This window comes from Pocillopora verrucosa, chromosome 13, assembly GCF_036669915.1.
Source record: "Pocillopora verrucosa isolate sample1 chromosome 13, ASM3666991v2, whole genome shotgun sequence".
Classification (NCBI taxonomy): Eukaryota; Metazoa; Cnidaria; class Anthozoa; order Scleractinia; family Pocilloporidae; genus Pocillopora; species Pocillopora verrucosa.
The window spans coordinates 5,082,996-5,110,125 of NC_089324.1; the positions used below are offsets into that span (position 1 = coordinate 5,082,996).

The 27,130-nt window shown below is 39.5% G+C and overlaps 2 protein-coding genes across 2 annotated transcripts; one reads left to right on the top strand and one right to left on the bottom strand.

The window, feature by feature from the left end:
* The first annotated feature begins 1,281 nt into the window (after window positions 1–1,281).
* Window positions 1,282–26,382, top strand: LOC131790169 (regulator of G-protein signaling 22). Its single transcript, XM_059107354.2, has 27 exons — window positions 1,282–1,441; window positions 3,811–3,899; window positions 4,938–5,113; window positions 7,358–7,692; window positions 8,930–9,079; window positions 9,474–9,691; window positions 10,128–10,276; window positions 10,830–10,875; window positions 10,966–11,105; window positions 11,958–12,161; window positions 12,497–12,571; window positions 13,484–13,629; window positions 13,838–13,941; window positions 14,435–14,505; window positions 14,763–14,864; window positions 15,353–15,488; window positions 16,124–16,305; window positions 16,999–17,148; window positions 17,641–17,667; window positions 17,769–17,895; window positions 18,571–18,699; window positions 19,266–19,454; window positions 20,460–20,483; window positions 20,567–20,638; window positions 24,165–24,369; window positions 24,774–24,931; window positions 25,715–26,382. The coding sequence occupies exons 1-27, from the start codon at window positions 1,435–1,437 to the stop codon at window positions 25,841–25,843; spliced, it is 3,540 nt and encodes a 1,179-aa protein (XP_058963337.2). The 5' UTR covers window positions 1,282–1,434; the 3' UTR covers window positions 25,844–26,382.
* Window positions 21,317–23,069, bottom strand: LOC131790168 (uncharacterized). Its single transcript, XM_059107353.2, has one exon. It carries the CDS (start codon window positions 23,060–23,062, stop codon window positions 22,154–22,156), a length of 909 nt encoding a protein of 302 aa, XP_058963336.1. The 5' UTR covers window positions 23,063–23,069; the 3' UTR covers window positions 21,317–22,153.
* Window positions 26,383–27,130: the final 748 nt, after the last annotated feature.

The following is a 27,130-nucleotide window of genomic DNA, read 5'->3' on the forward strand; positions in this document are numbered from 1 at the left end:
TGGTTAATTATTTTAAAAGCCAGTCACCGGCGGCCAAACGCCGCCCGTAAGACCTCTTATCGGAGTCTATTAGCCCCTTGACTCCTAAAGGGTAAGAGGCTTTACGGTCCCTTTTCTGGACGCAACCGCCTATTACATCGTTAGCTGCAACCGTTTATGGAAAAATTTATTGAAATCGCTGCAGTTATGTGGCATTTAGTCAGTTTTCGCAACCAGTCTTTATTAAAGGTTGATGACGAATATTTTACTATTTAAGTTGTAATACATTTAATCCACCGCATGCGTCATTGACCGAAGGGAATGTCACGTACATAGTCATCGCGCGAAACACAAGGTCACCTTTGATCTTTAGACGAAGTTGGTTCAGCCATGTGTGACGTCGCAATATTGAGACGAATTCAAAATGACAACAATTAACAGGATACAGGTCACGATACTAAGACACGTAGGAACATGAGGACAAAAAAAACATTTCCTTAGAGAAAAAAACATCAAAAAATGGGGACAATGACTCAGCAGTAGCGTAGGAATGTGCCTCGTCAACCGTAACGTTTCCTTGCAAACCCCTCTGTCAATCCAACATGCTCTTCACGTCACGTAACACGCGCATGGGTTGAACAAAATCACGCATAACGTTTCACGCGAACGCTTTATTTCACTTGCTCTATACAAAACTACGAAAGGCTCTCTAGTTTCTCCTAATAACAAATGAACTTAGCGGTAAGTAAAATTTACTGAAACTTTTACTCTTTTTAACGCACACATATCGTGACAAGTACCCTCTTGCCAGCGCACCTTTTCATTTTGTATTACTTAAGTCACACACAATCACTTGCGGTTGGCCGTCGGGAGACATCCCGAAGAACACCTGTTGGGCTGAAGATTAATTAATTTCCTATTGTTGTATTTTTGTTAAATTTCTTTGAACTCAGTGTGAACTGCAAAAACAACTTACGGAAATTTGACTCCAGGTTATAATAAACTATTCACGACGGGGAATGACCGAAAACGAATTTCTCCTCACAATATGAACTAGTTGTCAAGCGAAGAAGGTGACGAGGAGAGATCAATTTATTGTTTCAAATATTTTTTTATTTAACATTAAGTTCTTAAAACTAAGAAGTAAGAAATGTGTGCAGACAGTGACGGAGAATTGATATCTAGATGACTAACGTGGTGAATGAAGATTGATGAATGAGGGAAATCAACTCAAGCGATTAATTATTCCAAGCGCTAAAACAATAAAGCTTCTAGTCGCCCTGACAACAGATCCCACTAAAGCATAGCGGCAGACTCGCGGGGCAATGATGGTCTGAAAGTTAACTAGGAAAATTACAATTATGAATTTGTTGAGGGAAAGCGACTCAGGCTGAGGAAATATGAGCGAATCCTTCAACAGAAGTTTCGCGACGAGCAGAGGAAAGATCACTTATCATGAAAGGTACGTTTGTTCCGAAGCGGGTTATTGAAGGATCGCTTCAACTTTTAGTGTCCTTGTGGCTTTTTGATTTTGAAGATCTATCGCGATTTCACCGCCACAATCCGCTTGCATTAATATTCAAACGATTACACATATAATATGGATAGAAACAACAATTTATACGATATGAAACCATATTCCCTCATACACTAAATAACCCTCAGGATGAATAACAATACTCATACTATTTGTCTGTGTATTTACATAAACAGACACTCTTTTCGAAATTCAATAACAGATTATTGCGATATAATTTTTACACCTCTTTTAGTTCATAATGATTTCAAAAAGGTAAGGGCAGCTGTTCTTTTAGCCCTCACACGATATAGAAGTTAATTCTAGCATGTGGCTGAATAAAACTTCGATAATTAGTCTTGTTCCACTATCTTCAGCACGCTAGCGCATGATAGAGTTCGAAAGAATATGTTAATACTTTCTTATTTACATAGTTGTGTGGCGTTGATCGACGCAGAAAGAATGGAAATTATTGACTATTTTTAAACGAGTATCTTAGGCAAGACGAGTAGTGTAAGATAGAGTTGTTCTTTGGAAAATTCCTCCGGTTTTGAAAATGTTGCTTTTGTGCTTTCGTGCTTCTGTTCATTTCCGGTCACCGATTTGCGTATTTTCGGAAAGCAGCAAAGTCATAAGGGAACGTTTTCCAAAATATCTTAAATGTAGGGTGAGGAACTCTTTACACATTCAGTTAAACTGTCAGAAAAATTTTCCCAGCTGTCCAACATACGTCAGACAGGTCGACAGAAACAAACAGAGTATAGCACACCTAGCAAACTCAGCATGTCACATTCTGTAGATCAAGCAGATGCAGTGCACCTTCAGGCAAATTGCTTCATGACAAATGTATTGCTAAAGGTTTGGAGGTGAACCCAACTTGCATGCATGTTAAGATGAGTCATTTGGAATTGCTAAATTCAGTAAGCTTAAGATTGAAATTTTGAATCAGGCTGGCATTATGGCAAACAAATAAAGGGGGTATGTTTCAAAAGAAACTGTGCTGCGTTGGTGGTAGAGGATAACAGTCGGAGTGATAACAAAGTGCAAACACTTGAAATGTCAGCTTTTAACCCTTTATGGTGGCCAAATTTGATTATGGCAGCAGCACTACTGAATGCTGAAAAATTAGCAGCTAAAAACTGTGAAGACTGAGAAAGCTTAATTGAAATGTTTCATCTGTTCCAGGGAAAATGGAGACATAATTTAATGAAGGATAATTTAATATTATAAGGAAGGGGGTGAGGAAGGAGGATCTAAGTACCTTACCTTCCTCCCCCTCCAATTAGGGATGTCACAAGCACAAATTATACATCTCACTGCATCAGGTTCTTATAGTTAACCCTTTACACTCTTACATCAGTATGCATATTTTCCATTCTGTTCTTTGTACATTTCCTAAGGTGCTGACAGGGAGAATTTGTTTACCATCAAATGTTTCTCTCATTGGTGATCATTTCCTTTATTCTCATGACCTTAATGTGTGATTCAGGGGTGATATTATAGGGAAAAATTAGATGCTAGTCACTCATAGGGTTTAAAGGGTGAATCACTGTACCATTACTGAATCAGGGCAAATTTTGAGGGTAAAACATGACATGGTTGATCAGCGACGAATCCTAACCTCCTTTTAAAGGAGGAGAAGGAGTACTGGTTGAGGAAGTCACATTCCTCAACTACATGTACTCTATGCTAACCAAACATGGATAATGACATTTGTTATTACAAGATATTAACCAAAAAACTGCCTAATTGTCCTTCTTTTCTTGTTACAACATGGTATTGATCTGCCAGTGGGTACTAAAGGGGATGAAGTGTCTTTATTCTAAATAGAACATTAAACAAGGGGCATGATAGAATTCAACCATGAGGTGTCTAAACAAAATTTTGTTGGCAACTCCCTTCTTCCCCCCCCTCCCCTTCCCCCCACACCACAACCCTCAATCTGGGTTTTCTGTACTGACTAATGTAACTTTAGTACACAATCATTCATGGCCAGCACTTCCTCAAAAATATACTGGGTTTAAATTTTTGGGATATACTGTTAATTATCAACCATAAAAACTTGAAACAATCGCAGTAATTTTTGTTTCCTGACTTACCATACGTGGAGATCAGGACCATGAATAAACCACAAAGTCACAAACTTAAAATATTTGTTGTCTATAGTGATTCTGTCTAAAGCTAACACAACAATAACAGGGAAATAATTCCTATGTCTGAAGTTTTTCTTAAAACCTATTTCTTATCAGACTCACAAGCTAGAGAATTAGGGTTGTTTAAAAGTTGATAAATTCATTTTTACCAAATGTTTCTAGGGCTTAAAATTACTGATGAAACACTAGAAGATAGATTGGCGTTTGATGAGATTTTTGTGGAATACTTCAACGCTTTCTTAGCATTGCCGGTAAGTACGCAGGTTATGTTATATTTAATTTATCATGCCACATACTTTTATTCACAAGGAAGCTTAATAATCCAACAAATATCCTTAGATATACCTACATTTCTTTTTTGGGCAGTCTTTTAGTTTAGCTTCAACAATTAAATTCATCTTTTACTGGGAGTACTCCTGTTTAACAGCCTGACTCTCCACTCAGGAGTATAGATGAGTATAGAAAAACTGTTTGAGTAACTTGGCTAACTCTTAGCAATTACCCTGCAATGGAGTCTAAGCATTCTATCCAGGGCCCAGAGTTAAGCAACACTGACTTACTCAGGGGTCTCAAATGGTTTTGAAGTGGGTGTCAGACTCAACAAAAGTAAGTGACTGTAAAGGGTTCATTAAGGGCCAAAAGGTAATGATTTTGAACAGAGTACCCAGCAACATGTTATCAAGTAGCCGTTGGAACTTCAGCAGTGACACCAGCTTGTTTTGATAACCCTGTTACTCCCCTGTAATTGCTTCATGCTTCTGAAAGGGGGATTAAGTTGAAGGAGGATGATAGTCTCCTGAGCTGACTTTACCATTACCTATGCAGTACTCTTTCATACCACAGGTGCCTAACATGCACCCAGGGACTCCCTTTCAGCAATTCACATAGTAAAATAAGTCTGGTTTGTTTTTCCCTTTCTAATCTCCTTAACTATACATAAATTTGCATGTACATTGTATATTGTGTTGTTGAAAAGTTTACGCAAGTCTTTCTTGAACTACCAGTAATCTTAAGAGTAACCTGTCTCAAGATATGCATAAGTTATTAAAAGCACAGTTCCAACAAATAAATTTTTTAGACCCCTTTCTGCAACATTGTATAAGTCAGTTGCATATATAAAAGTTGTGCATTCTTTTTAAGCCCTTAAATCAAAGAAATCTATACTGAAGATACTTCATAATTATGCAATTAATAAAGAACTATATGAACATTATTTTTTAAAAGATGTATCTACAATGAATTTTTTTCTCTAAATAACTTTAACGTACCTTGCACTTTCTTTTTATCAGGCTTTCACCAAGCAACTGCAGTATGATCCACTATCTGGGACTTTTAGGGATTTCACTGGAAAGACTGACAGTGATTTCAAAGATTTAAAACCAAGTCAAGACCCAGAAGCTGACACAAAACAGAGAGAGAAGTCTTTTACATGGGTGAAAACAGAGAGACTGCCATTGTTTGTGAGGTAAGGACTGCATTTTTAACACTTTACGACCTAGCAGCAGACAGAATGTATTTTCTCCATATTGTTGAACTCTATACATTTACTAAGGACTGGTGACAAGGAGAAGCTGTTTAACAATCAAGATCTTCTTTAGATGGTGATCATTTTTTTATGATGGTGATCATATTTTTGTGACCTTAACATGTGATTTAGATGTAATATTGTCAGAAAAAAAGATGCTAGTCAGTCCTTAGCCTGCAGTGCTGGCATCTTAATAGGGTGACCTAACCTTACAAGATCGCAATCAATTTTTGGACCAGCCATATGTTTAATTTGGAGTTAGAGTGGACGGTAGGTGTAGGGGGTGGTGGAAGGGCAAGAAGACAATTTTCACCACCCTACCCCTACCCTTCTCCTTATTTTTGATCACCAAACGCCCCTTGGGTGCAAATTTCTTTCTCTCCCCAGCCTTATGCTGCCATTAAAATGAAGATGGCAGCCTTAATTTTCGTTATGAAAATACTGAGCTCTCTCTTGCCAAAATTATTCCTGCTCTGCAGGCTAGTCACCCATTGGGGTTAAAGGGTCAATGAGCAAAGAACAGGTGAATACTTTAATTAATATATGAAGCATACAATAAATCACTTCAACTAAACCTCCTTTTGAAAATTACAATTGGAGTTCTTGCTTGACCCAGTGAATTAAATAATGCTGTGTGAGAATCAAAATTTACTGTGAAACTGTTATAAAACTCTTTCATCTGTCGGTTGTGTTTTGGTAGCCCAGTCGACCAATATACACGTACATGATGCCAAACGTATACCATAAAGAATTCTCAGTGTTGCTGTGAGGCTCTGATGTCAAATAACTTATGGGAACTTTGAATTAAAAAAAGACCTGGCAAATTATTAACCTAAGCTACAAGAAAAAATATTTTAACCCAGGAAAAAGTTTGGGGGTACTTCAAAGAGTAGATTTCGTAGGGTGAAGTGTTGAAATCTACTATCTATGGACAGATAAGAGTTTGGAAAGATCGAAAACACTGCCGAGATATTATTGTGTCGCTAGAAACTTAAAATGTGTCATCGAAAGCCTTAAAAAGCTGGTAGGTGAAGTTTGTAGTAATGCTTTTTCTTAAATTTGAGGCGGTCCAAAGTTATGCGACATTTTCCAAGTCACTACTTGCATTTATCAGCTATAATGGACCCTTTACAAATGCGGCGAATGTTTACTTCACTTCCTAGTTTCGTCCCTGAAGAACAGCGATATATGAAAATTTAACGAGTCTGTGAGGCGTATAATAATATTAAACAGTGTGTGTTTAACTTAACAGGACTGAGTGCTCATACTCGAATCAATCGAAAATTTACGTATTATTTGCCGTTTATAAATTTCTTTCTCGGTGTTCCGTGCTGAAGTAAAAACATGATGGTAGTATTGGAATGATTTTCTCACCTGTGAAAAATAGGTTAAACTAGAAAGTTTATGCAGGAAACTCTCTCGCACTTCGTCGAGTTGTAATTCAAAACAGTTCGAGGGTCGACTGATTGGATTCACGGTGTCTTTATGGCGGGAAATGCGCCAGGTTCTCACATAAATCCGCTACTTTTTCAATTATTTTACGCTGGTTTATTGGTTGTAGGGATGTTCAATGAATGAAGTTCAACCTTTATTTCAAGTGAAATCGTTAACTGACGATATTTTTTTAACTGGGAAATGAAGACAAAGAAGTGAATGTCCAATCGGCGTGGGGGTGGGGTGGGGGTGCTACTGGCAACTATTTTGGCGGGAAAAAAAAATGGCATAGTTCTCTATCGGATATGACTATTACTCTTTTTTGTGCTGGCAAATTAGCTTTCTTGGCCTCAATTTTGAGTGCAGATTCGATTGTTTTTAAACTAGCAATTTTTAAGGCCAGAAAAGCCAGAGGACATGGATGGAAAGGAACGGCAGCCCAGCCCGGCATTTATGAAAGAAGTCTATATGATTTGTTTTTTTCCAGTAGACTGAAATCGAAAGGGATCATTTCAGTGTAAATTTGACCACTGTTCTTTCTCTCAACATATTCCCGTTCACATTATCTCTTACAAAATTTCTCCTCAACATTATTTCTGCCATCCACAATATTCGCCGTCTTCTTGAGGGGAAATAAGCCAGGACTAAAACGTGCCAATTCTTTGTCTCTGTAATGTTTTATTTCTAATCTTTTCTTTTGCATCAGTTATTCAGTTTTTCTAACTATTCACCTAACATTTATTTGTTTAGAACCCGTCTTTATCTCGAATACAAACTCTGCCGTCTCCTTCTGCGCACGCTCGAAAATCGAACAGCGCGTGTCAGCAGTCGGGGCCTGGGTGGGTACAGTCGTGCCACAAGTTATACCGTCTTTAGCCCAGTTGGGAATGTAGTCCGTCCATCAAGTCGTGCCTCTAACCAATCATGGCCAGGTATTTTGATTCGTCATTATGGAAGGAGGCCGCTGGGCAGCGCAACAAGTTTGCCTGCCATGATGAATTTGGGAATAGCACCTAACGGCCAAACGATTCAGAAGAAAGAAAATGGAAAAGAAAGCAATAAAGACGTGGAAGAAAAAATGGAAGGTGAGCAACGCATCGCAAAGAGAGTTATTAGGATGTACCGTAGTGATTCGATTTAGCGCCCGGAGCGCTTATTTACTTCTGGTACGTAAAGGGAGGGCGGTTATTAAGGGCAGAGTGCTTATTTCGTTTTCGAGAAACAGAAGAATGTGCGAAACAGAGCTTGTTGTATATTTGAAAACGATGAAGAAAACTGGAAAACGAGCTTGTTATTTCTCGATCTTTCCTGGCGAGAACGAAAAGCCGACGAAATCATTCGTTTGAAAGAACTGTGCGCTCACATGGATTGTGAGCGCACATGTCTCTGTTGAGAAACTGAGGCGAGGGCAACTGTTTTTTGCAGTGAGGCTATAAATGAGCTGTTAAAAGAAGGTAAACCACGGTTGATCTCAATAGACATGTACATGTATCCTAACAGTGCCATCAGAATAGGGCGTTTAGTGGAATAGGGGCGCCTATCAATAAAAAACAAATTCGAGGGGGGAGGGGGGTGTTTATTGGTGTTAAAATCGAATCATTACGGTATTGTTGTTTGACTCCCGTGTTTGTTAAATATGATTTTCCGTTTGTCAATCCGAACAAACGAGACGTCACCAGCATCGATTTTAGGAATCAGTTATTTTTATCGCCGAAGTAAGGGGGGAAGGGTGTTCCGAGGATGTTTGGGGGGACGAAGGGGGGATCAAAAGTCGCTAAAAGAACATAAAGGGGGGAACTATAGAACATTGACAATTAATGAGGCGGGGGAGGGGGGTGGATTATTAAAATACCAGAGAGACAAGAGGGAAAGGGGGCTAGTTCAGGTAAATTGTGTTGTGATACAACCAATATCCTCTGTCCTTCCCCCTTCCCTCCGGTCCCTTAGATGAGTAGTCAGACTGTTGAGTGTCCATAGTCTATTACATACGTAGTAGACGGAAGTGGTGATAACGTGCCCTAGTATCACAGATAGTAACTGGGAGAAGAGCTGGTATTATGATACCCCATAGGTAACATCATCGGCAAAAATATTCAGGTGATTACTGTATTTTAACCTGATTTCCTTATTTATTGATAAGAATAGCTTTTCCCCCTTCAAAACAGCTTCAACAACCCCACCTCTCTTCCCTCCCCTCCCCCCCACCTTTCCCACTCCCCGTATTTAGTACAACATTGAACCAGGGGATGGAGAGAAAACAGACTGAGGTTAGAGGATGCAATCAAAACAAGCTGACATTTCAATCCGATTCCTCTCTTGAAGGAGCCGTGATCACTGGGGAACAAATTGATGGTGACAACGTGACTGGCGTGACCAGGACAAACGAAGAAACCGATAAGGATGAATCAACACTCGAAAAGCGCAAGGCAAGAGCAAAAAGTGTCACGCTTAAAGATGAGGCCAAGACTCACGGTAAGTCAGGCGTCCTTGTGCCAAAGCACTTTTATACGCAGGGTGTGGTAATCACAACGAACACAACAGCCAATAAAATCAATGGTTAATATCACAAGCAACCTATGAGAACCTATTCTATTTTGAAAAAGCATCCAGCGCCCACTATGAGTGATCGATCTTAATTTTGAATTTTTTGGTCGGAAAGGTTAAGCGATTTTTTTAAAAATGCTTTAATTCCTTCCTTTTTAAGTTCTTAGAACATTTCATGGTACTGCAGGGGAAGATTCTATTCTTAACTCAAAAATAAAATTTATGATGAACAAAGATAACTTAGTTATGCAATAAATTAAAATCTTCTCTCAATGAAAAAAAAGAACCTTATTCTTAATTTTCTTTCTGTTGTTTTTCGCAGATCCCCCAAATGACGAGGATTTGGAAATCAAACCGGAAGAAACGGAGGAACCTGAGGCGGAAGACGACTTCTCAGATTTCCCGGATAATGAGCTTGGTGCTGTTGTGGCGTTTGACGAAGATGATTTGGATGAAGCACAAACAGAAGCTGATGTTAAAAACATTACTAGCAAGCATCAAATGACAATCGAAGAACTAAAGAGAGAAGTTTTGGGATCGGTAAGAAACATTTTCCTAAACTACGAGCAGTCAGCCCTTGTGAGTAAAAAAAAAACCGTGAAAGAAAAAAATTGATGTTAATGCGCCGAGCGGAACTGTGGGAGTGAGGCACATGTCGTCGTGTCCCTTCTACAAAGGATCCTGTGATTGACAGTGAGTAAGAGAGAGGCCAAACAGCCTGATTTTGTAAACAGGAAAAAATAGGTCAATGAGCTTTTCCTGATGTAAAGTTTTGAATTAATAAATGAGTTAGACTAAACCAGTTAGATTATTCTCTCTCAATTTCTATGCGTGACTGTTGATTTGGGCTTCGCCCTCATCAACTATTACGCAACTGAAGTCTTACGCTCGTAATCTAATTGTTACTTTGTTTTGTATTAGTCTGTAATTATATCTGTTATGATGCCTTTTTTTCTCCTTGGTGACATTTTCACAGCTGCAAGGCATGGAACTTTTCAAGACATTTTTAGAAGACAAGTCGGGAAAACATTTGTTTCATTTTTGGCTGGACGCCGAGAGATACAAAGACAGTTTAGAGTCTGAACCGGAGGATACACTACGAGAACAGATGACAAGATTGTTCCGGTAAGATGACACTTTTTTGAAGTTTTCATCTTCCTTTCATTATTGGTAAAGGCCACGACGATCAATGTCAATATCTGAGCAATTGCGCGCCTACCCCTCGCCTAACCCAACATTAACCCTAATTTGTTGTCAGTCGACTGTTGTTGGTTTAAGGGAGGGGTAGGTGCGCTCTTGCTGAGATACTAACATTGATCAGGCTACGGAATGTAACAGATGTCACCGTTGAATAAAGGGGGTAAGTTTCTAAAGAAAATGATGCTGCGTCGGTGGGAGAGTATAAGAGGTAATTTCGTGTTAACAACTGAGTTGAAAACGTAAATTGGCCACCGTAAAGAGTGAAAAGGCTGACGTTGCGAGCGTTAGCCCTTCATCCGAGCGATTGAAGGAATTGTGGGTTGTGTGTGGGTTTACATGCACCGTTACATGCACCACTGATAGTGGTTTGCATGACTTTTCAAGATATGGTTTTTAATGTAAGAAGAGATGTGGTTGCCGGTTCAGTTTGATAATTTGACGCTCAGTCATAATTTATTTAAATTTATTTCCTCCTCAGAGAAATTCAGGACAAGTATAAAAACTTTTTGACAGTAGACGCAAAGGTAGAATGATTTTCTGTCCGTTTGAAAGTTATTTCATGTTTCTCTGTCAAGTTATAAGGTATTCATAATGCATATTGTATCTATCCATAGGAACAAATAGAGAGAGCACTCTATGAAGGTGGACTCACACAGGATCTGTTTGCGAGGACACAATATGACATGCTGAGGAGATTACGTTCCTACTGGATCCCAAGGTTCTTGGTTCATGTGGAAAGGAACAGTGACTTTGGGTAAGGGAGTTTAAAGTAATTGCATTCGTTGAATAAATTATCGAAAGATGTGACGTTAGCCCAGTTTTTCATTTTTAATTTTAACAGTTTATGGTCGTCCTTTTACATCTTTCCACCACCCACGGGGAAACCTCTTACTAAAATTCTAGCAGGAGAGATTTGTGTAACCAGACTGCAGGAATTGTTACACTGAAATTGAATCTTTAAATCCCCAAACTTGAATTTCGTAGCAATGTGCCTGGTTGTGTATTTCGTTGTTTTGGTTCTTTGTGCAAGGTTGTCTGTCTATCTTTCCGTCGGTCTGTCCGTCCGCCCCTAGCCCCCAACGTAAGGGGCAGGTCATTATTTATCTCCCTGGAGGGGTAGGAGATACTGGCTGGGTCAGTGTCACAATAAAATTTACCTGATCCCTTCTAAGGCTCTGTGATATTCTAATGTTCGCTCCTCGTTGGCATTCAATGTTCCATAGTCCTCCCCCCCTTATACTTTGTCGATTTCGACCGATTCCTTCCGACCCCCCTGAAAACCGTATAATCCCCTCGAAATCCCTCGGACCCCCCTGCCCGGCAATAAATAATGAGTCGTTCTTAAGTACGTCTCTCTACCTCTCTCTTCATTTGATAGTCTGCCCGTAGGTCGACTTGATTGGCTTTTTGTCTGTCTGTCGGTCTCTCTGTCTGTGAGTCTGTCTGTCTGTCGGTGTGTCATGTAGTTCGGTTCTGTCATTCCGTGCGGTGATTGTCTGATTTTCGTTGTTTGAATCTGATATTTCAAGCCACGTTGATTCTTAAATGAAAGAACGTTTATCTCTAGATCCTGGACATATCCCTTTCCTTCTTTTTTTTTTCGCAGAGACCAGTACATGGGATATAATGATCTCAACCGCCCACCATCAGGCTTGAGTTTCTTTCCCACTGTTTCGTTCGCTCACTCCTTACCACCGCTAGGGGAATGGTGTCGAGAGGTTGTTCGGTCACGCCAGTGGGACCGTGACATCATGGTGAAGGAGAATAGGAACAAATCAGCGCGGAGAAGACTGAGCCGAATACCTGAAAGGTAGGTTTGCGTAGTGACCAAGTGACAACGTCTTAATATTATAAGATAGCACGTTCAATGTCCTAATTGCACAAGCCGCACGTGCAGGTTGATCAATAGACTTCTCGCCAAAATAATGACCAAAAAACAATTTTAACAAGGAAAATTATTTTCCTCCTTCATGACAGGAAAAAACTTGACAACTCTTACATTATGTATGACGAGCCTAAACCAATGAGAGCAGATAAACCAGTCAAAGTTATCAACACTTAAGCTTTCTCCATCACAAACTCTTAGTTTGCCAAGTGCACTCTAACTAATCCCTCCATGCTGTTTCTCGGGTTTTTTCTCTTAAGGAACGAAGAAGAATTCACTGCTGCTCTTCGCGGAGAGAAGGAGGCTGGATGTCCTTTTAAACGCTACTTGGAAAAGTAAGTTTTTTCTTAAAATCCTAGCTGTTCGAACAAAATGTTTGTAGAAAGCTTGGCGGTACTTAAGAAATTTCCTAATCAACTTGAGTGCAAAAACAGTAATTTCTATCTCTATGTTGTGATTTATGCAATAACATTGCGTGGCAAAGAGAACGTAACCCTTTTGACACGTAAGATTGACAGTTAAGGCGTGTTATCGTTAGCGCTTATTAGGTTATGTCACAAAGAATTAAAGTATACAATTTTGAGAGTAAGCGTGCGAGATAATCTTCAGCCTGAGAAATTCTACCAAGAAAGTAGCTTTTTTTTCTAATCGATTCAGTCAGGTTTCAACACAGAGGCCTATCTGGTCCACTCTTTGACATATGAGCGAATATTTGGTAAATATTGAGGAAAAAACCTACAGGATAGAATATTCAGGGTGGCGCTTTTCGGTTGAGTGTCGTTAAACCAACAGGAAAGTTATAACAACAGCCAATTCAGTCTTAACAAAGTAAAAACACCAGGAGATGATGAGGACTCCTTCGGTCGTTTCACGCCTTACCGGCTCCTGACACTTCCTTAAGAGAAAAGTCGCTTAAATTATATTTTTATTGCAAACTGCAGTTATTAAGTTTTCTTCTGATGTATAGTTTGCAAGGATTTAAGTGAAACTAGCGCGCGTACGAATTTTTTCCCGAAGGACGCTTGCGAAGGTGGGAAGTAACCCTAAACGGGTTTAAACGCGGGAAAAAGTGAGCGACCGAGTTTTTTAATTTGTTTCTGATTGGTTGAGGGAATTGTGCGAGTGTTCTTGAAAAGTCACACTACGCAGTAAAGTAATACTAAAACGAACCCCAAATACTTCCGACACTTTTGAGAATTTCACTTGTAGTTCTAATTTCTCCACTTTGTCTTTTTCCAAATCTACAGTAACACCAGTGTTGACAAGTCTTTATTATGTAACCTCCTATTTTGGTTGGATGTAACTGATTTCAATGCAGCCGAGAAGAGATCTGGTGACCGTTACCTCAGACTGGTCAATGCTTGGGCGATATTCAACAAATATATTGCGAAAGGTAAACTTTATCCTTTTCCATATGGTACATCTATTTACTTACTTATTTATCTGTGTATCGATCTCCATGTTCAACAGTTTATTAATTTTTTTTATTACGTTTGTGTTCTATTTTTATTTAAAGTTTGATTTACAATATTATGTTAGTTCACCGTTGACTCTATAGTCTCCTTGCTCATTAAACGAAGTTGCCTTTTCGCGACATTTAGATGCTGAAATGAACATTGGATTACACAACAGTGAAAGTCAAAAACTAGAAAGCAATCTCCTCTCATCCGAAGATCTACCGCTGGCCTTTTTCAAGCCGGCTCAGGTAACAAGTTCAATTTTAACCCTGCCATATTTAGTTATATTTGTTGGCATTCCCACCTTTCACGATTTTTGTTTAGGAGTAGTTTTTATACAAAGGAAATTTTTGCGAAAAACCATATTAAACAGAAAAGCAGGATATGTGCCTTAGACTATGATTTAATCAATCGACCCCACCTGATTTTGAACGGGGGCATACGTGAAAAGGAAAATGAGGGAATCATTATCTTTTTAAAGTTGTTTTCTTTATTCCGCCCTTTTTTTTTTCTTTAACGTATGTTCCAATGCCGTTCAATTCGTCGTTGCTCACTTAACACTCGTGGGTTGAGTGAGGCACTGAAAGAATTAATATTCTAAGCCAAGAACATGACACAGTTTCATCCGTTGGGCTTGGACCACAGCGCGACATGCCGTTTGAAGCCAGGCGCACTCAGCATTTAAAGGCCCCCGTTTCTCCCACGTACCTCCTGATGAACGTTTTACTTTGTTCTTGACAGGAGCATGCTGTGAAAAGACTTGAACCAAGCTGGGAAGCCTTCAAACACTTTGAAGAGGAAACATTTTTGAGGTAAGTTAATGGTGAGGTAATTTTGCAACTCTTACCTAGATCTCCTTCGTTGTCACTGTAAACTATACTGATACTCTCATCACAACTATCGGTAAGAGGTTGTCGCATCATTGCAGCCAGGTCCTCTCCGTGGGAACTCGAACTGCAATGGCATTGATTTATTGCGCATTGAACGAACTAAAAGAGGCGCACAAAATACTAGAATCCTAATGTGCATTAATTGTTTTATTGATCGAATAACTGTTTGGAATTTCCAGGCCTGTCAAGGGACCTTTTGATCGTATGTCCAACATCTCCAGCGAGAAGGTTGAAGAGAAGAGTCGATATTTCTCGCCGACATCAGGACGCTGGGTGAAAAGGTAAGAATGAATTAGATTTATTGAGTGTGGAAGATTAGGGGAAGGCTGCACAGTTTTGTGCACGTGCACGTTCATTCGGTTCGGTTTTGCGGATGCAAAACTGACAAACTATCTTCTGCGTGAGGGAAACAGGAAATTGCTATTTTTTAATCCCAAGGTTTCTCGCTTTTTTTTTTAAGATGGCAACTTAAACGCTCTTAGGTGGCCCCTAGTTTTTAAAAGTGACCAAGAAACCTCCTAAGGACAGCCCTTAAGATGAGATTGAAATACTAATAGTTCCTTTAGTTAAGAAAAGAATGAAATAATATAAAAAAAGGAAAACACAAGCCACTAAGGATGGCAATGGTCAGTTGAAGATGCGATCACATAACTTTTGAAAGGCTTTTACATGTGTATTTATGCATTAATTTCTTATCATCACCATCGTCATCATTACCGTCATCCTTATCATTGTTTTCTTAATCTTATTTTGATCTTGTGCTTTCAAGACATCCGGGATCCACGCCCTCGCAGAGACAGAGGCGATTGTATACGTCATTAGCAATGGCTGAGGAAATCGACGCTGATCGTTCGTCTCCTCGGACCCAGTCACCAACACGGCCATCAATCCCACAGCCCTCCAAGGTATGCTGCGCTCCAAAGCGGAGGCTCCATAGGAGGAGAGTGTGGGAGGAGGGGATTAGAAACACGCTATAGAAAGAGATGCTAAATTGGAAGAAATAAAATTACAGGGGTTGTTTAGGTCATATAGCAATGCCCAATACGAAAAAGAGGGAAAAGCGTGAAAAAAAAAAACAATTAACACCAGGAAGACTCCTCAAGAGCCGGAGAAACTCTTTATGGTGGTAAAGTTATGCAAGGAAATACAGTAAAGTCAAAAAAAGGAAATGAATGGAGAAATCCCATGCGAGATCTCTTTCTAAGGTCGTAAGCAATATTCTTTTGTTATGAAGCACTTTTCGCATAGCTCTGAGGCCTTTTATAGGATTCAGTGATTGAACAGGGAGCGACTGCGGCGTAGATCCAAAAGAGTGAAACGTTGGATGGATTGAGACCAGACCCAGGCCTCCTCTTTTCCTCGCTGAGTCCTGAAATCGCGTCCTGTTTAGCAAGTGAATGCCATGAACAGATGAACAGCTCTGTCAATGGACTGTTTTCAGTCTCTGTTTCGAGTCTCTAGGCAGAATTCTGCTTAAGCAGTTATTTGCTTATCCATTATCCTTTTAAACTATTTATCTTACAGTTTTTTTTTGTTACAGGCCAAGAAGGCGAAACCCAAAGCCAAAAAGAAGACTAAAGCATCAAAGAATGTTTCTTTCGACTCCAAGAAAAAGAAAGCAACAGATTCCGACGAGGAAGGATCTGACAGTGACAAGAAAAAACAGGGAGAACCTGCCAAGGCCGCTGTACCGGATTTTGTGGACGTATTAGAGAACAAAGGGTCGGTAACGATAATTTTTCAATCAATTTTCGAAGAAACATTGGGATTTCCTTGGTTTGAGAGCGCTTTTACTTTCTTTGAAAAATTATGCCAGATTCTTTCGAATATTGAAAACCAATCGCCTTTACCTAACGTTCTGCCTTGTTTAAGGGCCGTGAATTTGGTTTAACTATGGGTTTCCGTGGTTCCGTGTTTTACCAAGTGTCACTTGTAGAAAATGGTATCTAGAATCGATTTTTTTCTTTTTTACTGAATCACTCTCCACTGTTTCAAATCCAAGCGTAAAAGCCACGAAGATACGTAAACTTTGTCATAAGCAATATAGAATGAATTTGCTGTTCAGTAGCTTTCCTTTGAATTTTCACACTGTTTCATTCAAAACTTAAAAATCAAAACCACCTTCATGTGTTCAGCATCGGTATTTTTGGGGGGTAAGAAAATTCAGGCAAGTAGGGATTAAAAAATTAAAACGTTCTCGATTGAAAATTTGTTACTGTTTGACTAAAAGTATATGAAATGGGGTCTGTAAAATTGGCCACAGAATAGACTAGAAAGCAGAAGGGGTTCTGAGTGGTCAGCGGCACATACCCAGAAAAATTGACCCTAGTCCCCCCCCCCCCCCACCCCCACTCCTGAGTGGCACACATTGCGGTCAGTTTCGCAAAATTGAAAGCTTGAATCATTGTTTTATAGAACCATGTCGGCTTTCAAGCAATATGTTCAGAACATGGAGGGAAGGCAGTCTTTGAACCAACTGTTAATGTACTTGGAAATCGAACAATACAACGCTATTTTACCTGCAAAAAAAGTCCAGAAAACGCAACATGCAACGCATATTTACAAGTAAGGTTATTGTAAAATATTTTAGTTGGTGGTGTTGTAAAACGTTCTCCAAAATAGTTCCCGAAATCAGTATAGCTCAGAATGATATCGTTATTTTAACGACTAATTCTTTGCTGGATCGACACTAGCACACTTTATGGTGTATTCTTATAAGAAATGTGTAATTAGTACTCAACGAGTTGTGATTCCTTTTCTGGCATATATAATTACTGAAGTAACGCCAGAGTCTCATAGAAACACCCTTTATTTTAGCCTTATGTAGCTATAACTCAAAAACGCAGTTTGTGTTATCCATTTTTGAATCGCAGTCTGCATATCGAGTTTTAATCCTTTGCTGACTGGAAAACAATCTGTCCATAAGTTTCAGAGCCGCTGGAGTAGACTATTCATCTTCTGTTTGATGGATAATTTGCTGACATTGTAACATTTAAAATACTCCTAAAAGAAGTGTATTTGTGCTCCATTCTGATTTTTTTCTCCGATTTCTTCCAGAACCTACTTTGATCCCACATCTAGAAGGTAAATGTTGAATAGTTATCTTTCATTATTTCAATCATTAATATATTTGTATAAATCGACTTCTCTCTTACTGATAGTCTTTCTCTGATTCTCGTGGATAGGTCGGTGGGTCTTCCCCAGTCCTTACTCAACCAGGTCGATGGAGAGAGACCCACGTCTCCAGTCTTTACCGCGGCGCAGCAATTCGTGCTTGGTGATGTCCAGACTTACTTCAAAAGTTTTTTCAAGGTAGAATTATGCTTGGCACTTGTGTATAAAGATTTGAAGGATAATGTTATCGGGTAACGCTTTGTAAAGGCTCGATTGCCGACCGCTGTTTCCTCTCCGAACCGAAGATTTGCTTGGGAGAGTCAGACTGCATTCGAGAAATCGTTGGAAATTGAGCCTACGCTTTGCATTAAGCTTTTTGGATCGGAAGAGCAGATCTCCCAACCTATCAGAATTCCACGGTTAATAAGACAGGTTGATCCAATATTTATGGCACATTACTTGGCTTGAGCAGTGTTTTCGTAAAAGACCTTTCTAATAAGTCTTAGAAAGTATACACGCTGGCCCTAGTTAGACAAGTCTCGAATAGGCCGAGTCTAAGTGACTTTTTATTTTGAACCGGGCTCCTCGCTTTGCTCAGTCAGTTTTTTTCATTAGGTATTATTCCAGTAATCCTTAAGCCTAATGACTTAAACTTTCTCATTATTTATGAATAAGTACTTACGTTTTCCCGCCTTGAAGGCCGTGTACATGTATATACTTTGAGCTCTCATTGGCTCTTTGCGATATTTTTGTGCGTTTTGATTGGCTGATGTGACACTCAGTCGTGAAAGTACTTCAGGCGAGGTTCAAACCCTCTCATATACTAATCAATGAGGTACAACTTTGATTTTTTCCCACTGGTGTCCCTTTCAGCATGCGCAGGACACCGCTGGCCGACGAGAAGGTACACCAAACACTCCTGGAAGTTTTAACAAGGGTGACACATTCGAGAGCTCACAGAGTTTCCTTCAGCTTTACAGAAGAAGAGCGAGAAAAAATAAGGTTCGTATACAGAAGAGCGTCTTCTTTCACGTTGGTTGGACAGGGGTTCTCTCTCTCTCTGCTACGTCAAACATCGCCGTAAAATCTCGTCACGTAAAAACCTGGACAAACAAAGCTATTTCGTGCTCAGTGTTTATTTTTATACTCTTAGCATATTGGTAAGCAGAGTGGACGCACTCTACATTGTAGTTTACAAGTGGACAGATGTATGTCTACCCAGGTTTGCTTGCCTGCTGCTATGTTCCTTTCTTAGCTAAGGTTCCACTCTATGCAGAACTACCAGTTAAAGTCTCTCAACAGCAAAGTTAGACTACGCGTTGAGATCTACAAGAAAGCTTCAACAGGAGTACTTAGTCATCTAACGAGCGGAATCGTTTTTCCTGCCAGGGCCCTCGTTGGCCGCGCTTTATGTGCCCTATGTGCAGAGTACTTGCAATCTCGCACTGATTTATTTGTCTATTTACCTATTCTATTCTATTATTACTCATTCATTCACGCATTTATTGGATTAAGTTATCTATTATTATATTAATATTATTTGTATTTTGTATATTTGTATATTTTAGAGCACTGGCCGATCCGCTCCGTCTAAAGAAGACAAAGACAACTTTAAGAAAGTTCTGCAGTCTATACACGGACGTCTTTCGGTTAAAATGGAATATTTTCGGCGATATTTACAAGCCCATGGTGAACCAGACGGCTTTCCTCGCTTAGAGAACGATCTTGTTTTCTATTTGGAAGTTCAGAAGTTCAAGGTAAGAAATTCAAGACACTGTTGCGAAAACAAAGAAAGAGGAAATGCAAAATATGTTTCAATAATAGATTACGATGGATAATTAACAATTATTTGCCAAAGTGAGCGTAGATAAAGGGGGCGAGACGCGACGCATTGAGGTAAATAGCTATTACTTTCAGCCACACCGAGAGTCGAACAATTTAGGTTTTATTATAAACCACACAGAGACCTAAAGAGATAAATTATTTCTGTCAATGTATCGAAAAATGGTCAGAAATTAATCACTTGACGCGCGATTTTGTTCTTCTGCTGCTCAGAGGTGACAGGTACAGGCTAAACGCTTCCGAACTAGCTGATCAGCGCGCGCGAAAAGCATTAACCTGTATGGTGTATACTCAACTTGGATATTTTTAGCGCAAGCATGAGAATTCACAGTTAATTTTTGTTATTATACCGGAAAATGGTCGGAAAATGGTCGGAAAATTTCAAAACTTTGACGCACGATTTTGTCTCTTCGACCGCTCGGAGGTGAATAGCACCTGGTAATCGCTTCCAAAGCAGCCAATCAGCGCGTTAGAAAAGCACTGTTCACCTGTGTGGTATGTACTAAATTTTAGTGCAAGCTTGAAAATACGATTAAACATTTTGAAAAACTAAATGTAAATCAAAATCATCCACTTTACAGAAGACACCAAATGTGGTTTACAATGAATTCAGTATTGACGCCTGTGATTCAGTTGAGACTTCGAGGAATCGCAGGTTACAAATGTGGGACTGCAAAACATTATGCAAAGCAATTGTGACTCCAAAGCCTGATCGGCAATCCCATTTGATAAGAGTTTTGCGAGACTGTTTCTATTGGAACAGAGCGTGTGCTTTAATTGCCAGCACGGAAACAACACCACAACATATTGTTTTCTATGATTCATAACTCTCTACTCCCATTTCGTTTACCATCCCATAGTTTACTGATTTTCTTGAATTTTTTTTACGAAATTTTAATTTTTTCTCTCTTTACATACAGGAATTGTTTAACTACATGGATGATGTAAGTCTTGTGAACTGGTTGATTTTCTCAGTAGCTTCTTGCACCCACTTCTGAATGATGGAGTGTTTGCTTTCATATCCTAGGTTTCCCTAAATCGTAAAGTAGAGGCAATCATCGAGTGTTTCTTGGACTCAGCCACCCCTCCCTGGCTACAGGTGAGAACATATCGAATTCTTTGTTTTTGTTGTTGTCGTTTGCCCCCTCCCTCCCCACCCTTCAACAGACGAAACTTGCTTGTTTCCGTCGTGCCCCTCTCATCTTGCGTGACTCGTACTTTGCGCTAGCATCGCGCTTGCCTTTGTTCGACAACGCAGAAAAAAAAAGAAATTGTTTATTCAGCAGGCTAGGCTTAAAATTCACCTAGGAACAAATATCAGTCTGAAATATGTGCTCGTTTAAATTTGCTGGCATGTGCACAAAAAAATAAATTATACCGCTTAACTGTTCAGACCGGCATTTAGAGGGATTTCTTTTTCTTTGCGGTAACTTTTCCACGCATCTCTCCACGATTTTATTTTTCAACACCATTTTCAAATGCCTTTTACTTAATGCTCCATCAAGGATGAAGCCCATTGGAAAATTCATGCTAATTATTTTTAGCAGGAGACCAGGCTTATTATTTTGACGCCATGCATTGTTTCAGTAGCAGGTGTTGTTTCGCATTGTCACGCAACGCGTGACAAGACCACATAATAAAAGAAAAACATTTCAAAGTCAAAGTAAAATTTCATTTGCAAATTGAAAAAAAATGTGTGTATGTAGAGTAGCTTGGACTGCCATGGCGCACCATAGAGGGAATTGAGATTAACACATTTTCTGACAAATGAAGCATCCTATTCCTTCAAAAATAAAATGTATTCTCGGTGCTCCTGGAAAGAATATGGTTTGAAAGTAAATATTCATTCGACAACATCGCTTCATTACTAGAGTAATTTACATGTGGTTAATTTATTACCCATATGGTATCCAACTTTTGCTATCAAGGTGGTCTAAACAATGAAAATATTCTCCGTTACGAGTACTGACTTCGTTTACATGGCAAACCAAATTTTAACCCTGAAACCCCAAGCAACTCCCGCGTCACCGTTTACTTAAGTTGAAATTTCAAACCGTCATAAACCATTTACGAATGGTTTGATGTCAACTCGGAAAGTTACCGTTAAAAGCGTCTTTAAGAATTAATACGATGAAACATCAACCTTTGTCAGTTTGAAGTGCATTTCATTAGTCTGTAATGAACTGTTTTTACATGGTAATACTCTCTCGCTTAAATTTCAGAAAAATTCATAACTCTAACTAAACTTCGGGTAAAATTTCCTCACAGCCCCATACTACATTACGCATTCAGTTCTTGGATAGAGAAAACAATGACAAAAACAATGGATCGCAAAAAAACAGACAACAACAACAAAAAAAACCAGAAAACTGGGAAAACAAATTTGTTTTACAATAGTATGGGGTTGTGCGGAAATTTTACCAAACTTCGAAACGTTTCTTGATAAAGTGTTAGGAAATGTTAAGTTTTCATAGTTTTCCTATGAAAAGTTGCTTTAAAACTTTTAATAATTGATGAGCGATAAACCAGAGTGTCACCTTGTGTAAATACTTAAAGTTAATATATGCTAAAAAATTCAGATGAAATGAAACTAAGCTCAAACTTTAATTTAAAGTTATAGCCTTAATTTTTCTATCTCTTCACAACTTCGCAGTGCATCTGTTATTTTGTGGGCCAACGGTTTTTCGTATGGAATTCTCATAAAATCACCATAAGATGATGTCAGAAGTTTCCTCCATTCGCGCGGTGCTGGTAAAGCAAACCCATCGAAATTCACTACAACTAAAGGGAAAATGTCGGTCCGTTTTCTTCTCAACGGTCCGTAGATAAATCTTCGTACGAACCATGAGGAATGACTGAACAGGTTTAAAAAATTGCCATCAGAATCCGTCTCTAGTACCAGCATATCAAGTTGCAAACCATCCGCAAACTTGCAGCCGTTACGAAGACAATACTTATAACAACTCTTGGTGTCGCGAAGTTTCCCCAACATTCCACTTTGAGGCGGAATTTTGTAAAATACATCGGTGTCTTCTGTTTGGAAAAATATATCATCTGGAAGTTCTTTCAGACCGTATTTAACAAACTTTTCAAAGTCTGCTTTAGGAATGCAAATATCTATGTCATCGTCGAAAGGATTGTGGCCGCCATGTCGAATCGCTCCGAGAAGACTGCCTCTAGTTAACCAGTATTTTATACCGTGCTTTTTTGCAATCAGATCAAAGATTCGAAGAATTCTTGTAAGCACTAACTGAGCCTTTCGAAGTGGTGTTGAACCCAACTGACGGATATCTGGGCAGTCAATGTCGCCGTTTGGAGTATTTTGACACTTTCCTAACTTCGTGTATGCGACTGGACGGCGTGAGTCTAATTCCTGCAAGCGAACGCCTCGTTTAGGTAGCGAAGTAATCAAGAGCGATCCCAAAACACATGTACCTATCAAAATAATCAATGAGATAAATGCAGGTCGCCTCCATCTACGCTGTGTTGGCCCTCTTCTGATCCATCGCCATAAATTTAGCATGGTTTTGAATTCGAAGTAAACGAGACTTGCTGATCTCCATGTAAACTCTGACGTCAGAAAAATATTCATGTGGCACTAGGCGAGGTTACCTATCAACTTTAAGTCAATTTTGGTACAAATGATTTTTTCGCTCATAAAAACTTTCGCAAGCGCTACCAAACCTTACGGATGCCATCCACTAGCTTTGGAAGCCGTGAATATTTTGCCGGTCAGGCTAGAAAATCCTTCTTCATATTTCGCAACCTTTTATACTACGAAGCGTCTATGAAAGTATACAACAATTACTGGCCGAAAGCGAAACGAAGATGGATAGGTTATCGCATATGGCCGTGTTAAATACAGGACTTTTCATTGTTTTGTTAGGGTTAATGAATTGTAAAATGCGCGAATTAGCCCTTTTAAAAAACATTCGCCATCCAAGAAAATTATAATACACGACATTAAGCCGTTTTAAGGGTTCTAAATGTAGTAGTTTCCCGGGGATTTACCAATGTTAAGGAAAAATATTCTCTGTCCCAGCAAATCAGCATTTAACAATTTTGCCTTCTGGGCTATAACTGACAATCAATATATATAAATCATGCATGTGAACTACGAATAAAGAAGTGAATATTAAACCGATGTTCGCGGTAATGGACACCACTTGAGCAGAAGTGAAAATAAGGCTTGAAAAAAAGAAATTAAATTAACACTCAATTTCTAAAGTCCACCTTTATGCTCCGTTGGTGTCGACTGATTCCTCTTACCTCCCCCCTAAAAACTATGTGATCCCCCCTATAAATTCTCCGAACCCCCGACCGCAGGTGATAGAGCAGGTGATCGAGCAGGTGATCGATTATGAATAGTTCAGTGGCGGATCCAGGGGGAGGGGGCACGGGGGGCCCGTGGCCCCCCTTTTTAAAATCCTAGATCCGCCTCTGAGTTGCGTACCCAAACCTTTCACGGCCAAGCGGTTGTTTCAGTGACAGTTACACAGTAAGATCTGGGTACGAGATTAGATTATGGCTGGTTTCTTGTAATCAATAGCAATAGAAAAAAAAGGAAACCCTTTAAAACTCTAAAAACATTCATTCATCTTAATCTGTGAAAATCTTTTTTACAGATTGACATTGGTCCCGAGCTTGCTTCTCGTATTATACACAAGGCCCAGGTCTTTTCGTCGGGGAAGAAAATCCCCAGGGAACAAAAGGAGCCAGGGCTTTTCGACGAGGCTCAAAGCATCTTGTTCAAGGAAATGCTCCCCTATTGGGCAGGATTTTGTAAACAGTACACTCCACCTGAAGATGGGGCAAATGTCAAGTTACCTCGTAAGTGTCTTTTTGAAGAGTGTGGAACTGCGCGTGCGCGGATGCTACTTTTCGAAATCTTTAGAAGCTAAGGAAACGCGTTTTTTCGCTCGCGCGAAGATTTGAGACTAGTTAGGAAAGTTTGCTCGGGGTCTGGCATTAATGATTAGTGCCAGACCTCTTGCAGACCTCTCGCTGGCCAGCGTTTTTCCAGGCGTCATACTTTCCCAAGGGTAAAGAAACGCATATTAACAACGACAGCCTACTGGCAGGCTACTTTTGGGGCCTCCTGATGTCTTCTTTTGTCCTCATATTTTGTCCGATCAAGCTGGTTTTGATTCGTTGTCTTTCTTTCCAGTTATAAAAAATAATGATCATGATAAAATATCTGATAAATTAATCAAAATATAATCTTCTCTTTTCAGCCACTAAACAAGAGAAACTCCTACAGAAACGCTACGCAGAATTCCTGAAATACCCGGCAGTCACTAAGACTATCACTCTACCCCTGTTGGTACCTAGTGTACATGGTCAGTCCAAGAGCGAGCTAAGTTTTTCTGTTTCGGACGGAATGAAATGGAAGGTATGCAAGAGACACTGTCTTTTTTATCTAAAAATGAAGATAAATATATGAATAAAGAGGTAAACATTTGTGACGAGGAAAACTAAGGAGATCCCATAAGGCTTCGAGCCAGTTGCGATCGATGTAGCGGTTTTATGCTCCTACGACTGTCGCTAAGGGGTGAGAAGTTTGGAATTGGCAACCAAGCTAAACTAGCTTTTTTCCCAGTGAATTACGGCCAGCTAAATTGACCAATCATACTACGCACGTTCGAACTGAGAGATAACAACAATAATAAATCATATTGGAAGCAGCTTCCTTTTGTTGAGATGGGGTACGTGCGGAATAATGGAATAGAAAAAAGAATGACTTCGTGGTTGAAGTAGTCCTGAAAAGTTTTGTTTTTGCCAAGAATAACTGGTGGTTGACAAAGCGAAGGGAGTCAAGAAGCCTTCAATCAATTACTTGACCCCGATTATGACCTCTTCCCAAATTGTCGAAAGGTGAGTCTCTGTTATAAACAACAGTCTCTCTTTGCCCGGACTATCATCTTCCGGACGAAGTTTTAGGTGATCTTCGCTGGCTTTGGACGAGGATATTCGGACCATCAAACCGAAGCTAAATTGGCGAGCTCATCAAACTCGGTAGCGGAAAGAGGAAAGAAATGTTAAATACTAGAGAGAGGTATAGGGGGAAGCTATCGCGATTGCGTGAATTCGAGGGGTACCAGTTAATTTGACGATAATCGAAAAACGGAAATCAAACATTGTTTTATATTTATACGATAGCTTTTTTTTTTCCTAGGAAACTAAGGACCTTGAGACAGCTAGTGTTGCGTCGAGCCAGGCAGGGAGTGTTCGTGGGAGAACGGGGGAGAATGGTGCCACGATGGACCTATCTAATCAGCAAACACAAGTAGAGGTAAACACTTGACGCAAGGTTTCCAATGATGGAGTGTACGCTGTCAGGCAGCGGAGACTAGTGAGAGAGCACGCACACTTTCCGCCCTTTTTCGTCAACGTATCGGAAGAGAGCTTGTCACAGGCGAGAGCATAGAATGTTTAGCGATAATCCTTTCGTTAATTTTTCTTAGAGGCAATGGTGTGTCTGTTATGCAAAACTACACCTTTTCACCTTCAATACGTGAAAACTCCCTCTGGAACCTATTTGATTTGATCAAGTGATTTACAAACTTTGATAAACTGCCAACGTCTCTGAACATGTGTACTGTATTTTTTAACAAAAGTGTTCTGAGAACTTAGAAAATACACAGAGACTTTGTAGATAGACTTAAAAGACCGGTAATTACAGCGCAAGCCTCTTGGTACCAGCAAGCAATTTTTTGATTCAATGACGAATTTTCTAGACGCATTGCATTCGCGCAGAAGTATTTATTTTGTAAATTGTATTTTTCTAAAAAATGTAAAAGTACGTGGAGGTATTTTAAATCAATAAAACGTCTATTTTATGAATTTGTTCGCGCTTTTTTCGTCTCATGGAACTAGAATTTAACCCTTTCACTCCACAAGATCGTATTTGTAATTCTCCTTATTTTCTGCCATGCAATTCTTAAGATGTTAGTTTGGAGAATTTGATATTGGATCAACTTATAATCTCTTATTGATATTTTTCTTTATTCTCATTACCTGTCTGCTTGATATTGTACTGACATTGTAAGGAGAAATTCTGTTTTGGTCACTCGTGGACATGAAAATGTTAGATGAATGTTGAACTAGGATTCTGATGTCTCTCAGATGTAGATTGATAAGAATCTCCTTTAAAGTCATCCATTCAAGTTGGATGATTTAATTACTTGACTTTACTGTACGCTTTGTTGGCCAAGCAGAACTACATCGATCATAAGCGAAATTTCATGGGTTCGCGATTATCGCTCACGCGATCAAATCTCGCTGTGAACAACTTAGAAAGCGAAAGGAATGCTCCATAAACCATGTAACATTTTTCGCTGCCATCAGTCAAAAGGTTATGAGGCACTAAGAGATCAGTTTTTAAGCTAAAAAGATTAATGTATCCTTCAAAGAAGTGATATAGCTAAGTTCAAGTGTACTAATATTCGACTGCCTCTTCCGCCATTTTGAATATTGCTTAGCATCCTGGCCTCTAACTTTAAACGCAACAGATTTAAGCTCACGGCATGGCTGCGCTCGAGCGCAGGCTGCATGAAAATACTAAGGTCAAGAATTGAAATAGCAACTGTTT